Source organism: Penicillium arizonense (assembly GCF_001773325.1).
Source record: "Penicillium arizonense strain CBS 141311 chromosome Unknown PENARI_contig002, whole genome shotgun sequence".
NCBI classification, from domain to species: domain Eukaryota; kingdom Fungi; phylum Ascomycota; class Eurotiomycetes; order Eurotiales; family Aspergillaceae; genus Penicillium; species Penicillium arizonense.
Window position 1 is genome coordinate 533,158 of NW_019173279.1, and position 16,007 is coordinate 549,164.

The following is a 16,007-nucleotide window of genomic DNA, read 5'->3' on the forward strand; positions in this document are numbered from 1 at the left end:
AGACAAGAAATGGGAAATGAAAACATTCATCCCTTGCGCGAAGGACCCCGTGGACTCCGTCGTACCCGTTCCACTGACGTTCGTGGGGGTGTGCCTGGAACTTGATGTTCTTCTTGGCTATCAGGGACTTGAATGACCGGTTCTTCATTAGCAGGCGAAGAGCGGGCACTTCGCTCCTTTGGGGGTTTGAGGTGTTTGATGGGAGTTGCTGGTTTGGGGGCTGATCTTGTGAGAGGGACCATCTCAACCTGGTCCAGACTTGAGTCTTCGCTCTCCTGGTCTTCTGTCTTTCGGGTTGTACGGGGTTTGACTTCCACGGTTACAAAGTCCTTTGGTTTCTTGGGCTGCTGTTGAAGCTGTGACTCGGGGATCTCCTCCTCTTTTTCAGTCTTCTCTTGAGCTGCTAGAGGAGGGCCTAGCAGGAAAGAGATTGGCTGTCGATCCGCCATGACCTGCGCAGGTTCGGCCTTGTATTTGTTGGCTTGTCTCTGTTCGTCGTAAAGCTCATCGAGGAAATCGCGAAGGCGCCGGCGTAGGAGACCCGAGCCCAAAGGAGGGAAGTCGAGATGAGAATCCATATCACGCTGGAGTGTTTTTGTGATGAAGTCATCAGGGTTCTGGACAAACTTCTCCAAATAGGCAAGCAGGTAAAGGCCGCAGTCGGAAAAGTTTGGCTGAAGAGGGATTTGACGTGCGCACATGCCCTTGATTGTCTTCGTATCGATTTCCACGCCACGCTTAGCCGTTGCTTCGCGGCAGATGTAGTCTTTGAGCATTCTAACAGTAGTGCTGCGGCCGATGCCGAGAGAATCGAATGTGATAATGGAGGTCTGGCTGGGACTCAACCTGGGTCCTTTCCGTGTTTTCTTCTCGGGCTTGCTCGCTGATTTGGTTGCTCTAGTCTGATCAATGGTGAGCTTCTGAGGCGGAGGAGTGAAGAACTTTGTGACTGGAGCAGTAGGAGCTTCGTCGGGTTCCGGCCAAGAGTCTTCGGCAGATTGCTGGTCCTCTGACTTGTTCCCAATCGAAAGGAAAGAAAACGACTTCCGGGTTTCACTTTCCTTCGAACGTCTCTTAGACGCCGATTTAGATGATTCGTCAGAGGTAGCTTCGGATGCCTGTTCCGGTTCAGGAGTTTCGCGTATTTCTTCCACCTCATTATGGGGCTTGGGAGATTCCTTGCTGTTTGCAGGTGGTTGGGCCGGCTCCGCAGGGTCCGCAGACTCGAGAGCCAAACTTGGCAAGTTGCAAATGATAGCAACATACCAATGAGCGTTCTCATTAATGGGAACGACAACATAGTCATACGTGAAAAGATCAACAGCGCGAGTCCACTTCTCCACACCACCGTAGTTGACTCCGCGCTCACCTCGAGCAGTGTTTGTGAGGGTTGCAAAGAAGTAAGAATTGAAAAAGTAGATCCGCTCGGCCGCCTTCTTGTTGGTACGCTCAAGATGATCCTGAATGAAACGCATATAGAATGCGATAAGGTTGTCGTTCAAGAACTCGTCTGGAAGAAGTCGGTCACGGTCATCAAGGTTGACCTCAGCTTTCTTCTTCCCGTTTCGGGGATAAACCAAAGATTTCTTCCACTTGTCGCGGCCGGTATCATTTTTGAGATACGCAGCTTCTTTGCCGGAGTCTTCGCCATCATGTTGGTCGTTCTTTTTCGGCGCACGACGTGCCGAAGATCGAGTCTCTCGTTCGGGTGGGTCATTGATAGCCTTGAAAGGTCTCACGGGAATCTCGACTCCGGCGTCGGCGTCGGTATCAGGGCAATCTTTCTTGTCTTCCGACTTATTTCTGGACTCGATATTGCCATCCGTCCATTTCGAAGATGGCTTGCTATCACGCTTCTCTTCAAGTAACGACTCATCCCCAAACTCGCCATTTGCATCCTGCAAAAAGTCTGAGATCTTTCGTCGTGGGGTTGAGGTCACCTTAGGCACAGGAGCAGGATCTTCCGTGTGATCATCGAAAACAGTGTTCTTGGACGGGGTGCCACACTGTGCCACATCCTTTTCATGTCTTGCAAACGCCTTGTCCATCCATTTCCTATTTGCATGTTAACAGATGAACCTTGAGAATAAGCCTCGAACATTAAAACATACATGTCTCTTTCAAGGACAGTAACATTGGCGACCTGCAACCTTGTGATCAAAGCAGTCTTCTGGGGTTTAGTCGAAAACTCGATGTCTAATATTTGGCCAGCCCCGGTAGAACCCTGCGAAAGCTTGATTCTAACTTTTCGGCTTGGGTCCTCGCCAGAAAAGACTTGACGAACATGTCTGAAAAGAATCTGTATGTCGCTACCACTGTCAAGTAAATATCCGGAGATATAAAGTCCATCTGGTCCCATATGTAAAGTAGCAGTCTCTTCTTTCGTGCATGATTTGGTAAATGGTCCAATTCGAAAAAAGGACACTTGCAACGGAATGCGAATATCAGCGTTCTTGTGAGAGCGCTTAGTCCGCTTCGGACCTTGCTGTGGTGATCCGGTGAAGTCAGTAGATCGAATGTCGGTGGGTGAGCGTTTCCGACGAGGAGTTTCAACCCGGTCTTCGTTTTTGCGTGCGTGGGTGTAGTTAATAATGGTCGCCCAGGACTTGGGCAATGGCTGAGTCGTAACATCACCTTGAAGTTCGTCCGGACTTTCAGGGTCAGATCGACGAGCTGTCTCAGAAGAAATCGTGGATCGGTCACCGGCAGGCTTCGTTGAACCTTCAATCCCGTTCAGCAGAAGGGACCTCGAGGCCCGATCTGGATCACCATTGGCTTTAGATAGGGAATTCAGGACGTCAGACCGACTGCGGCGTTGCTGCGTGGCAATTTTCGAGAAGCTTTCAATTTGAGATACCCGAGAAGAGCCGCGAGCATCTCGAGCGCGACGAGGACTGCGCGACAACATATTCTCTGTGTCTCTGAACTCGTCGATCTCCATTGCACGATACTTGTCTTTGGACTTGGAGGGAGCGAGTGGTGAAGTACGAGGTGAGCGATTTCTGATCGAGTCCGTTGCGCTCATATCATCATTTACAAGATCAATCGGGTCACTTTGTCGTCGCCTCTTATTCGGTCGATTAGATTCCTCAAATGCATCATCCAGATGAGAGGATTGCTTTGCGGTCGAATTCTGCTTATTTGATTTCCCTTGGGCGCGGACAGGTCCACTCGTTCGTCCATTGTGCGAGCGCGAGATATGGTCCATAGGGGAGAACCCGAAGCTAGCCTGCGAGTAACACATCAGACAAAAGGCCACACCCATAAATAAATTCGTAGAAACTCACCCCCGGCTTTTTGTTCTTCGGTAACGTTTGCCCAGGTGTGATCTTAACCCCGTTCTGAGCGTCCCTTTCAAAAACCACCTGTCAGCAACAATATTCCAATTCGCATAACGTTCAATCGCATAACATACCTGGTGTACGTCCCTCCCAATAAGCGGACCTCATCTTTTCGATCTTGGGAATTGGCCCGCTTATCCTTGTTCACCATCTGCGGCGACTGGCCCAGCCTGGGGAAGGGTAGTTTTGTAAGTCTTTGCCTGGCGGCGGGGTGTGGCATGGGGAGCATGATCTAACCAGGTGCCGAGCGCTAGAAAAGGCTGCGAATTCCGCTCGCGAAGTCGTTCGCGTGCAATTGGGGATCCAGATTGAGAGGGGAATGTATCGACATAACTATGAAGCGCCTGCGTATATTGGATTAGTTTCAAGATAGACGAGGCAAGTCAAGAACACGAATGATAAGCGACACGAGCCGCGCTGAAAGGAGAAAAGTGACCGGCGTGGCGCGGCGCAGTGCTTCGGCTTTGGTTCGCGTATCAAAAGGAAACCTGTTGCAAAAGCAAACATCGGCGAGACGGGTAGATACGCACCTCTGGATGTGTAGAGGGAGGAACGTCCCCGCCGGCGGTCACTTCACTGGGATAGGTGTCGTCGTCGGATCCGGAATTGAAGGGGTTGCGAGAGAGTTGGGCACGTCGAGTGCGAGGAGGAGGGGTCGTGGTTGGTCCACGCTGGACTGCAGACCGTTGATCTTGGGGCTGTCGGCGCGGCGACAGAGCAGTGACGAAGTCGGACAGGCTTTCAAACCAAGGCATCAAGACAGCCGCAGGATCATGGCAGTCTGCGTCGCACAGATTCCATGCCAGTTGAGTAATCCCGTTATCTTTCTTTTTTCTTTCTCCATTGCTGGGACCAAAGCATGCCGCATCGTCATGGCCAGGGCGGTGAGAATTTCTCAACGCCTGAGGATTCAGGCGCCAACTTTATAGTTAAGTTAATATCGGACCCGAAGTATAGTTACTTCGTATACGACGAGGGATCGTTCATTGTGACATGCTTTATGCTGAAATGGCGATTGGGCTGGGCCGGTACCTCGCCGGCGCTGGATGAACTACAACCAAGGCAAGTTCAGCTCCCTAAAAAAGGGAGATATCGCACCATGACGCTTACAAGGAACAAATAGGGAAATATAGGTTACTCTCCGGTGAGAAAAGCATTAGCAGCTGACGCTGCATCATGTTGCATACAAAAAGGGAAACATCACGCATAAGCTCGGCAAAACAAAAAGAAGAAGCATATCACAGATGAGTTCACTCAAGACATAAATCAAATCAAACCGCTGAGTTCGCCTCGATGCCCCACCGCCCCTAAGACCCAAACGCGTCCCAATGATTCGTGAATGAAGGTTTTTTTTTCGGGTTTACTATACAGGGCCCAAGGCCAGGCTGGGATCTCAGATCCATTCACAGGGCCATAGCCTTGACTTTGTCGGAATCGTCAGTGCCTGTGCGCCGCCGTTCATGGTGAGTGGGAGCGGTAGCTTTTTCTTGGCGGGCCTGATCGATTGCTGAGCGCTGTGCAATGCTGTCATCGTGGCTCTTCCAGATGATGTTGGTGTCTGCGGGGAATGCTAGGAGGCGCTTGATCGTTTCTCTACATGAACGTTAGATATGGTAGTTGGGACTTTGTAAAACAGCAAATCATACCTGATCTTGATGTTGCGCCCACCGTCAATTCTTGTCCAGACACTCAACACATCTTCGCCGCCCCGAACGCTCAGCACGGCGCCGCAGACTTCGTCTCCAGCCTCCGCGAACTGATCACCAACCATGGCCAAAAGTAAATCCTCCCAGTAGCGGTCAGACACACCCTTCTTAAAACGCACGATCCACTTGCCACCCCGCTTATTGGCCTCATCCTCCCAAACAGGACGGATACCCTTCTTAAAGATATGGTAGTCGGAAACAGTTGGAAGAAGAGATGGGCGCTTAAGGTGAGAATAGACTGCCCAGAAACTCTCTACCGAGGATATGGAAGCAAGCGGGACGGTGGACTTCTCGTAGTCGGAGTATTTGGGAGTAGGAGGGCGGTACCAGACGATCCACGTCGACTTGAGGGGGTGCTCACCAGGAGCAGAGACAGAGCCGTCAAAAACCTTTTGTCGTAGAGCTTCGTCATGATCCAAGACCTCCCGGCGTTCTCCGGGTGTTTTCAACTCAGAGCCACCGGGAGTCTTGGGAGCACCGAATGAGGCGAATGCGCCAGATCCGAGACCGAAGGCGGAGGAGGCATTGGTGGATGGCGAGGAGACACCGCCGGATAGCGGGGATATTGCGTTAAAGGGATTCGAGCGACCATGCGAGCTGTCCGGCCCGAAGCGTTTCGATGCGCGGGGCATTTCAACCCGAGCGCCACCGTCTTTGCCTTCCGTACCGGACATTGAAAGTGACAACTTTGAGGAACTGAGGGTGGAAGAGAAGAAGCTTGGTCAGTGACCATGTTCCCCCAGCCGGAGGAGGGGCACTTACTTTGCCCGACGGGTCCACAGGTTTGCATTATCCATCGCGGCGGGTGAGAAGTCTGCCCGAGACACGAGCGGTCATCAGGGGGAGAGAAGAGAGTCCGATATATCCGTTACACAAAGATGAGACGCCCGCGCTATGATCTTAGTGACGTAGGGTGGTAGGGTTTAGGCTCGGATGATTCTGCGCAGGAATTCGGCGGAGGGAGAAACGGGTATGAATGCGTGAAGGTGGTATTGAGTAAAGATAGGGAATAGGAAAAGGAGAGAGGAGAAAAATAGACAGGGTATCGAGTGTAGGTATGTAGTTCAGATGAGTGCAAAGAGGGAAAAGTGTCGCTGAATCGGAGACTCGACCTGGGCAGCTTCCACCCAATCACAGCCGCTTTCGCCTGCAGTGCCCGCACCGTCTTTTTTCCTTTTTTCCCTTTTTCTTCGCGCGATTTTCTTCTTTTTCTTCTTTTCTTCTCCAAGACCACCAACTCAAATCAACGCTGGCGACTCATCCTTTTACAGCTCTGGCGTTTCCGATGTGTGTGTCGAGATCAAATGAATCGCATCTAAAACCATCATCACGAGGGCTTTATAGCTACCCATGAAGCGTTGATGACCTGATTGACGGCACATTTCTTGACTATGTTATTTCTTTGTTTTTATTCCAGTACGTGTGCAGATAGTCCAATCCGATGTCTCTGTTATATGAAGAAAAACTCGAGCTCTCTGGTAATCCGAGGTCTCAACCGCCTTTTTACACCTGGCCTGATGGCCTGGGCTGGTTGAGCGTGCGGTAAACAGGCAAAGTCTGATTGTCCGGAATATGCTATGCAGTAGCTGTTGTCAATTGGAAGAATTAGACTAACCAGTCATGCAGCTTACGTAGGATTCTCCACAGTCAAAACAACCCTGTCAGTGTGTTTAGGTTCTGTCACTTCAGCCCCTACTGATGCCACCCGTACCATCTACCATCTACCATCCACCATCCACCACCCACCTACTCTAGCAGTACACCCTTTGAAATGAATATAAATAAAGTAAATTTTAATTTGAAGGTTTATGCTCAATGGGCAATAAGTAACAAGCAAGCCCAAGTCCCGAATAGTGAATCCCGTAAACATAAATGCAAACCATTCCACCTGCCAGGTCCGATGCAGTTCAAAAGCAAAGAAGGAAACATTAAAAAAGATATCACTCGTCACCCGTGCGACGAGCCATGGCCACTTGTATCTTGCCTCGTGCGCTTGGGATCCCGATCACTGCTCGTCACCGAAGCTTCGGCCTTGCGCTTGTCGCGGTCCTTTTGGTTCTGGTATTCCACGCGTCGAGCTTCCTTGCGGAGGGCCTTGGATTCAAACTCGTGCCAGTCTCCTTCAACATGCTCCAATCTGAAAATGAGGTTAGTAGGTGTATCAACAAGGCATGTGGATTGGGGATACGTACTCAATCGGTGGGTGAGGGGTTGGTTCCTCCGATACGAAGTAGGGATGTTTGAGGACATCTTCGGCACTAGGCCGTTGAGCGGGATCATAGCGGAAGACGGAAGAGATAAGGTCCATGGCACCAGATGTCAGCACATCACGGTAAACATCCTCGAAAACGCGCTTCTTGCGTTCGGCTGGTCGCATGAGGTGGAACCATGGCATCTCCACGAGATCTGGCCATTCGGTCTTCGTGGGAGTACCCAAAAGATTGTAGAGCTTGTCCATCTGGCTCAGTTCGCCACCTTCGCCGGGGAACACAGCCTTCTTGGTGAACATCTCCATGCAGACACATGCAGCACTCCACACATCCACGGCTGGGCCGTATCGGGTCTCACCAAGAAGTAGTTCAGGGGGACGGTACCAGATGGTAATGACGCGGTTGGTGTAGTCGAGTTGGCGACTTTTGGAGAAGAATCGGGCCAGACCAAAGTCGGCAAACTTCAACAATCCTCGATTACTGATCAGGATGTTGGCAGCTTTGATATCTCGGTGGAGGACACCACGGTGATGAAGGTAATTCAGACCTTCAAACATCTGTTTGGCAAGATCCTTCTTGTGGGCGAGTGTGAGGGAGAAAGTAGGGTGGTTGATGAGACCAGTTAGATCGTGGGACAAATATTCGAAGACCATGAAACATTCGTTCTTTTCGACCATAACCTCGAGAAGGTTGACGACGTTGTGATTTCTGAGATGTTGTAGCAACTTTATCTCTCGCACCGCTGTGACGGGGAAACCGTCTTTTTCACCTTCCATTCGGATTTTCTTGAGCGCAACCTGCCGCTGGGTGTAGACATGGATTCCCTTGAACACTTTGCCATAGGTACCGGCACCGATGACAGACTCATTGCCCGGCTTTCGGAAGTAAACAGAATCAGAATCGGCAAACTCCTTAGGAATTGTGGGTGGAGGTTTAGGGCGAGTGAGGATTCGTTTCTGCTTGGGTGCCTCTCTCACGGGCTCTGGAGACGGTTCACGGCGACGATCTGGTCCAGGAGGTCGATCACCTGGCCGTCTATCACGGCGTTGATCAAACCGGCGATCATCTCTTCGGTCTCGCGGGTCACGGAAATCTCGTTGTTCACGGAAGTCTCTGCGATCCCGTCCACGATCACGTCCACCCCGGTCACGGCGATCATGCCTTGGTTCCGGTTTGAACTTGGGCAGTGGCCCGTTGGTCAGCCGATTGCGAGGCTGTGGTGGCTCGGGTGCACGAGGGGCCGGCTCGCGAACTTGCATCCTCTGAGCAAGATCAGGTACAGGTTTCGGCGCGGGTGAAGGTGCAGCCTTGGATTTGAAAGCAAAACTGAACTTCCCGCCTTTGTTCGGAGTCGAGGTATTGGGCTCATCAGTTGGCGGTTGCATGGATGGGGCATTCTCGCTTTCCGGTGCGGGCTGTGCCTGATTATCATCATGGTAATCTCTGTTGGAAGATCGGACATGATCCCCATTTTCGCCTCCCCGAGGGGATTGAGGGTCATTGGTGGAACGTGGTCGATTGGGGGTCTGTGAGCCATGGCTATGCGCCGGGTGAGGGTTATGTTGTCCTCCACGACCTCGAGACCCCGAAGCGGTCCATTGCAAATTATTAAAATGCCCCTTTGCGTCACGCTGCGGATGTCCAGATTGATAATGATGGGAGCCAGGGCCGGAAAATCGCCGGTCGGGCCCTTGGTTTGAGAAGTTGCCCCGATGACCACCGCCAGAGTGACCACCTCGGTAAGATCCACCATACGGGGACTGAGGGTGATGGTTCCCAGGGCTGCCGAATTGACCTTGATTATGAGAATAATGCCCGTGCCCGTTCTGTGAGTAGTTATCCTGTCGATAAGGAGAGGCGTGACTGGGAGAAATGTCAGAATAATTCAGGGACATAAATGAAAGATGTGGAGTGTCATCTCACCCAGGTCCAGAATACGCCGGCGGGCCATTCCATCCACCTCGTCCAGAGTAAGGCGAGCCTGGTGGCGGGGAGCCATGGTATGAGCCGGCCGTCGGGTGTTGAGGGGATGTTCCATAAGGTCGAGTATCAAGATGTGGCCGGGACGATCGACGATATGGCTTGTGTCTCATATCTGGTCCATGCGGTCCATGCATTGAAAATGCATCTCGCGGCTCACCAAAGTTATCAGAGTCAAAACTCGGGATCGGACGCGGTGGAGATGGAGACCTAGGTCTGTCGTCCAGAATGGATTGAATTGGACGGGTAGCATTCATTTCAGAGAGAAGCCTTGATGTGTGAGATGCTACAGAGAGTCTGGAGTGTGAGCCTGCGGAATGCCGCGAGTTCGAGCGATAGTGAGATCCGTGGTCACTGAAATTATCACCAGTTAGCGATCGAGACCGTCGGTCAGGTGAAGGATGAAATCCCCGGTCATGGACTGGTGATCTAGATCTTCCTGGGCGCGGAATATCTGGACGGCGACGGTCTTTTCCACGGCGATCCCGGCCTCGTCGAGGTGATCTTCGCCTGGGACCACCACGGCCCTGGAACCGGCCACCACGTTTCTTGAATGAAGGACTTCGGTCTCGTCCTTCGCCGTGCTTGCCGTAGCTTGACTGTGGAGGGAGAGGAGGTCGGCGGCCACGGGGAGAGGGACTTCGAGTTCGTTGGCGTTTGAATGGAGGTCCTGAAGGTGACTCGTCTCGTCGAGTACTCGGGTATTCTCTGTTGAAAGAACCGGAAGGGTGGCCGTTCCAGTCCCCCGCTGATGATGGTCGATTCAAATCTGGTCGACGGTTGTTGAAGGGGGCAGGTCCAGGGGAACCTCGAGGAGGAGATCGATCTGATGCAAAATCACCAGGGCCGTGAGAAGGGCCAGGGCCAAAGCGGGACGCGCGCGGTGGCGACCGTCCGGGTCGGTCAAAATTGCGGTTATTGGGCCGATATGGGCGACCTCGATCACGCCCTCTACCTCTTCCTCGATCACGGCCTGACCCTCGACCTCTGCGCCGGTCCCCGTCACGGGGATCGCGGTCTTGGTCAGCGCTCCACTGGTCTCTCAACGGACTCCTACGGGACCCAGCCATGTGGACTGCGCCAACGGCATCTGGTTCAAATAAAGACAATAGAGAAGGTCAACAAGCACCGGTACTTGGACGTAGGCTCGATCTGGAGATAAAGATGAAATGCGTAGGCGATCCAACCGTGTCCGCGTTTCCAGTAAGTCTTTCGGGGTTGGGGGGAGGCGGAAGGGTAGTTTTTCCGGGTACCGGAAAGTCCGCACTATCAAGCACTGATGAACATTAACGTGAGCAAAGAAGTTGAATGGGGCATACGCACCTATCCAGATTTATCAATACACCATTCAGGCAGAATAACTACTTTGTCGTAAGCGCTGCACGGGGGTTGAATGGGGCCCGTTGCGGCTCTACAGGTTGATTCGACAAGATGACATGCAGCTGTTGAAACATGTGCAGCTCGTCCTTTGGGTTGATTTCCGGACAGGAGACTTGCCTTGGGTGCCGAGTGTGTCCACGTTTAGCTCAAAGAATGATCTGAAGGGGTAGTTGGTGAGCTGACAGAGTTAGTTCAGATATCGGAGCTCTTTCTCGAGTCCGATCCGCACTCTGTACAGTTGCCCGTGGCGAAGCCACTTCAGACCGAGTTTGCTTGTCCGACAGAACTATCTACGTATTGTAGGCCAGGCTAACTGCAAGAAAGATGCTGTTGTGAGCCGTCGACTGAACCCGTTGAATCATCGGGTCACACCATGAAAATCAATGGTCGCTTGGAGCATTATCATTCGCCCCAGTGATCATCCAGCTGCCAACCAGGGAGTATCGACTCAACACGTCGTGCTTCTCTGTTGAAACCAAGTCCCAGTATCACATCGAGGTCAATTTCCCGGACCTCACATTGTAGGCCTGTCAACCCTCCTGTCGGGGTGCAAACGAAATGCAGAGATCGTCGCGATTTACAGATAAACTGATGGCTGGCTAACCGGAGAAATTTGCCAGGGAATAAAGCACGGGCGGCTATGATTTCGATCCTGGGTGAGCTGAACTGGCATCTTGTCCGTTTCTGAGGTATAAGCGGGTTCTCATGTTGGCACATGTTGATCCATGGAGGGGAAGTCGATGAGAACGGTGACGGAGTCAATGTACGAGACGCTCAAGGCAAATTCCAACGCTTTTTCCACCCTCGTAGTCTCCGGGAATATAAGTCCCCAACGCTGCGCCCTGTCGAAATGCTAGACCGACTAGAGGTCTGACCATAATCAACCCCGCCCTCATCATATTCAACCGCAAGACATCCAGTTCTAGGACAAGGAGCCGACAATGTGCAATTTAAGATCAAGAAACGCCTGATGGTATGGTGGTTGAAAGGAAAGGCCGGGCCTGAAACTTTGGGCCGCGATCGAGCGGGATGAGCTGGTACAGGAACACCCGACCGTCCTCACACGGGGGGAAGCACACATCACAAATCGACCAGGGGGAATTATTCAACAAAAAAGAATCTGTGCATGATCAGTAAGGGCGCATGCCACGTTGAATGGAAGAACTAGGGCGGAGATGGAGGTTGATGTCATGTTCGAGGTCGAAGCGTTGGATTAGAAGGTGGTGTCACATGGGGATCATGTGATGTAATCTCTACAAGTTAGGGCAAGGAGGTTCGTATATCACTCGTTACATTAATTGTTCTAGTCTTACAGAAACTATGACATTTCCTTTCTCGGCAATTGACAGGTCATTCATAATCCGCAGACCCGCGACCTCAACGTCTCTTAACTTTCCCTCGCCAATACTCCATACACAAATTGTCATTACAAAGGTCGGTCGGTGGGCATCTAGTTGGGCAAGGCACACTGCTCGCTCAGGAACTGTTGCATCTCATTCGCCCTGTAAAGTGAATCGTTCACACCAGGAGCTTCGTACACCTCCAAGGTGTGTGAACTGTCCAGTTGACGGCGCGCATATTCATCGTTTGTCAGGATATCCAAAGGGACCAATTCCCAACGTTGGATGGAACTGGGAGCAAATGAATTGAAATTGATGTGGGCAAAGCGAACGGGACAGTAGACAGGATACTGCACAAAGTCAATCCCACTACTCAAGAGGCATCGGACTTCCCACGTTGTCCATGGGTACGCAATGGGAATAGGCTCCTCCCAGCGATGCCAACCTATCCAATGCGGAGATGGCGTATGTTTCCGAGAGTTGCGCTGTGTCTCATGTGATTGGAACAGGAAGACTTGCATCTCAGTCCGAGTTTGCGGTGCATGGTCCTCTAAAAACCAGCTGGTCATGTATCCCCAAACGAACTTTCGTAGGCCAGTGCTTGTGATTGCAAGAGATTCAAGGTCTGCTCCGGTGAGGTGATCTGCAATAAGAGCAAAGATTTCGAAAATTCTAACCAAAGGGTCGCCAAGAGAGAAAGAGCTGTCACCGATCGCGTCTTCATTCGGGCTTGGAAGAGCTTTTTCGGCAAACTCTGGGTTCGATGCAAAGAAATTCTTACGGTCAGAGCCATCTCTTGGAAAGAGATTGAGAGTCAAACCTTCACCTGCAGGATTTAGCCCCAAGACACCTAGGTTGTCCGTCAACACTTCCATAAAGAGGGGCTCCATGGGGTGATTGGAAATTGACCATACTACTCTGCTGTGGACAGAGAAATATGGATTGGTAGGTGGTCTGCATGGGAACCATTTGACCTGAGAGGTTGAAATTTCTTCAGGAGTCTGTGTATCTCCGGGAAGTACCCCGTCTTTGCCAATTTCGTTGTCCAAGAGATCCAATGTGGGAATCGGCGCCCAACATCCGTCACCTCCTCCGAAAGGAGTCTGGCGATGGATATTGCTAGCGTCATCGGAAACTGCTCGAGTAACTTGAAGAGGAATATCTCCAGCCGGAGTAGATCTCTCGCGAGAAGCATTGTCAGTCTGGTTCACACCGCCCCTAGACCCTGCATCTGGTGTGCGTGATGACCCACGGGCTGGATTGATAGGCGCCGGGCGTGGTGTGCTTGGGCGTGGAGGATACGTAAGAAGGTGACCCGAAAAAATAGCCGTGTTAGTCAAACGGCAATGCGTCAATCTCGGACGTGGATCCCTCGAAGCAGATAAGCTAAACCCAGGGGGTCGCCTTGCTGCTAGTCGTGGATTAAGCACCGCAAAAAGCGGGGCCGATGAGATGGACGAAGTAGGCGCAGAGGCGTGCAGTATTGTCGGACGAGGTCGTGGATCCCTCATAGTAGACGAAGCAGGAGTGGTGCGCAATGTCATACGCGGTGTCAACACGCCAGGTGGCACCGAGGAGGCAGGCAACTCTGGTGAAGGGGCGCGCGGTCTTACCGAACGGGGATTTCTCATGGTAGACGAACCAGAAGAAACGGAGCGCACTGCCAGGGTCGGATTCAACACTACAGGCGAGAGCGATGAGGGGACCGGACCGGGTGAGCGAAGACGCACTTCCGCCTCACGAGGAGGTAGATCAATAGTGGGACCTGATGGGACAGACAGAGTTGGTGAAGCAGCGTGTGGATTTATGCGAGCAGATGAAACGGATTCAGCCAAGCGCGATATTGCCAAACGGTGATGCATTTCCAAGGCTGATCTCATATTTCGATTGCGCTCAGCAGCGGCCCTGGACACAACAGATGAAGTTGACGTAGCAGAGATAGTCGAAACTTCAGGGACAATTGGTGCGGCAAGAGTCGGTGCAGGAGGCGGGCTTAGTGCGGTAGAGGGAGCCGGCAACCAAGGAACACGGGGGATAGGCTGCATGACACCATGAAACCTCGCAGGTGGAATAGCCACAATATGAGCGCCTTCGGGGGTGATGATGATCCATGGAGGTGTCCGGTGGGTGCGGCCTCGACCAGGGGTAGTCATTGGCTGGAGTTGGTCAATTGGGATGCCAACAAGCAGCTGCTGCCGGATGAGCCATGCTTCCAGCATGCGCTCTGGAGAATATGGCACAGCACCTTCGGGCCATGGAGCTGGCGACGATGACGATCCTGGCTGGCCGAATCGAGATGCAAAGGATGTCCCACGTGTAGGTGACACGGTGTTAGGGCTGGGAACCGTAACAGGGGGGGTTTCCGCAGGCAAAGGAGACTCGGGAAGGGGAATAGACGTCGGGCTAAGAGACACTGGGAGACGAATAGAGCTAGAACCAGGTGATAGCATACGATCAGAAGCTGGACGGTGCGTTGGATCGTCGAGCATGATCGGGACTTCGAAAGACTCAGGCAGCGGCAGCTCAATAGATTGAGTCGCAACAGCTTCAGAGCTTGGGCCAGGTCTCACAGTTGATGGCTGCACGGCTGCTCGTTCGGTACGAGAAGTATTCGGGCCTGAGTCAAGTCGCACACGGCCTTGGAACGTGTTAATGAGGTCCAGGATCGCTGGTGGATATTGAGGCTGAAAGGAGGGTGACTGGTGTCCAGGACTGGGAGACTCGTCTCTGTCAGAGCTAGTCATGGAGCCTCGGGCGGCTGGACGCTCTGCACGATCACTCATGATGATTCGATGTATCTATTTTCCTTTTTCGTATTTGTTTTTCTGGGAGTTTTGGGGCTTCGGCAGATAGGGCTGGGGGCTCGACTTTTCAGGCAAATTGTCAGTATGCGGTCAAACAGCGGGTATGATCCACAACAAATGTCATGGCATATGCTCAGTGTTTGGGATAGGGAAAGGGAGCAGCAGAACGAAAGGTAAACAAAGAACTTTGTGTCACTCGTTCCTGCCAAAGGCAGCGGTCTTGTGAGGCCGAACGTAATGTAATGAGAACAGGACGGCAAACCGTCAGACTCCGCTTATTATATTCAGCAAGACAATTGACGGTAGTCGGGCCCAGTGTTGAGGGGTCCAACCTGACTGACAGGGTGAACTCTATGCACAGGTGCCGGTTGCACAGCCAGTATAGGCAGGGTATCATGGAGCAGGCATATGGGTATGTGGCAGATAGGGAGAGTAGATCAGACATGAGCAAGAGACTTACGGTAATTTCGACCTGGTGACCCCTTTGGCGGTGGAACTGATCTTGAAGTGAAGATGCCATAGGCAGTGGCCGGCAGTAGCTGGGAGTTGATGAAGCGCTGAGAGGTGCAGATGTGCAGATACTGCACGTATTTGTGCAGAAAGAGAGTACGGAAATAACGGTGAAGCAGGATGGAAGTTGGGAGACAGCGAGAATGAGATTGAAAGGGAGAAGAGGGAGGTGGGAAAAAACGATGGGTGAAGAGAAGTGTAATAAACGAAGTGCGAGATATGTAACGTTATCGTATGCTTATTTGCACAGGCTCCTGAAGTGAGGATTATACGCCCGTATAGTGGTAGTCGCAGGCCCGTATGCTCGTCTCGCTCGGGATATCTTGTCGTATTTGAGAATTTGTTCTGGCGAATAACCAGAATCCTAAGTGGCAAGCACCACTTAGCCGTTCCAATTTCGAACACTCAACGGGGCACTTTGGAGATGACTCGAGAAGTCCTCGTTTTCTCATGCTGGTCCCTGGCGATTGTTACATGGAGATTTGTTCAGGGTATGCATAATTCCCCTTACTCTTGAGTGACGAAACGAGACAAAATGGGAAGGACACTGGTACGTAGCACATATACAAAGATAAAGAAGGAAAAAATGATTCCTAGGTAGGAATAGTCATACAAAGTGGGGAATCAAGTGTTGAAACAGCCTTGCCAGCATCATTGAGATCGAGGTTGAAACTCACGGCTAGATAGCAAAGGCCTCTTGAGGGTAGTGTTAGTAAGATTTTCTTTTTCTCTCTCC

At 51.8% G+C, this 16,007-nt stretch overlaps 5 protein-coding genes across 5 annotated transcripts; all 5 read right to left on the reverse strand.

Moving 5' to 3' along the window:
* Window positions 1–26: 26 nt before the first annotated feature.
* Window positions 27–4,328, reverse strand: PENARI_c002G01272 (uncharacterized protein; the record flags this gene model as incomplete). Its single annotated transcript, XM_022627220.1, has 7 exons — window positions 27–2,055; window positions 2,112–3,229; window positions 3,288–3,351; window positions 3,416–3,511; window positions 3,579–3,685; window positions 3,872–4,262; window positions 4,312–4,328. The coding sequence occupies 7 exons, from the start codon at window positions 4,326–4,328 to the stop codon at window positions 27–29; spliced, it is 3,822 nt and encodes a 1,273-aa protein (XP_022492767.1).
* A 416-nt stretch (window positions 4,329–4,744) lies between these two features.
* On the reverse strand, window positions 4,745–5,844 carry PENARI_c002G06882 (eukaryotic translation initiation factor 4E; the record flags this gene model as incomplete). The annotated part of the gene is made up of 3 exons (XM_022627598.1): window positions 4,745–4,934; window positions 4,988–5,743; window positions 5,810–5,844. The coding sequence occupies 3 exons, from the start codon at window positions 5,842–5,844 to the stop codon at window positions 4,745–4,747; spliced, it is 981 nt and encodes a 326-aa protein (XP_022492321.1).
* Window positions 5,845–6,994: 1,150 nt separating this feature from the next.
* On the reverse strand, window positions 6,995–9,256 carry PENARI_c002G05926 (putative protein kinase; the record flags this gene model as incomplete). Its single annotated transcript, XM_022627544.1, has 4 exons — window positions 6,995–7,184; window positions 7,240–8,783; window positions 8,834–9,120; window positions 9,181–9,256. The coding sequence occupies 4 exons, from the start codon at window positions 9,254–9,256 to the stop codon at window positions 6,995–6,997; spliced, it is 2,097 nt and encodes a 698-aa protein (XP_022492694.1).
* A 351-nt stretch (window positions 9,257–9,607) lies between these two features.
* PENARI_c002G07000 (uncharacterized protein) lies at window positions 9,608–10,307 on the reverse strand (the record flags this gene model as incomplete). Its single annotated transcript, XM_022627611.1, has 3 exons — window positions 9,608–9,985; window positions 10,046–10,224; window positions 10,295–10,307. 3 exons carry the CDS (start codon window positions 10,305–10,307, stop codon window positions 9,608–9,610), a joined length of 570 nt encoding a protein of 189 aa, XP_022492272.1.
* A 1,760-nt stretch (window positions 10,308–12,067) lies between these two features.
* On the reverse strand, window positions 12,068–14,740 carry PENARI_c002G04454 (uncharacterized protein; the record flags this gene model as incomplete). Its single annotated transcript, XM_022627445.1, has 1 exon — window positions 12,068–14,740. The coding sequence occupies one exon, from the start codon at window positions 14,738–14,740 to the stop codon at window positions 12,068–12,070; it is 2,673 nt and encodes an 890-aa protein (XP_022492214.1).
* Window positions 14,741–16,007: the final 1,267 nt, after the last annotated feature.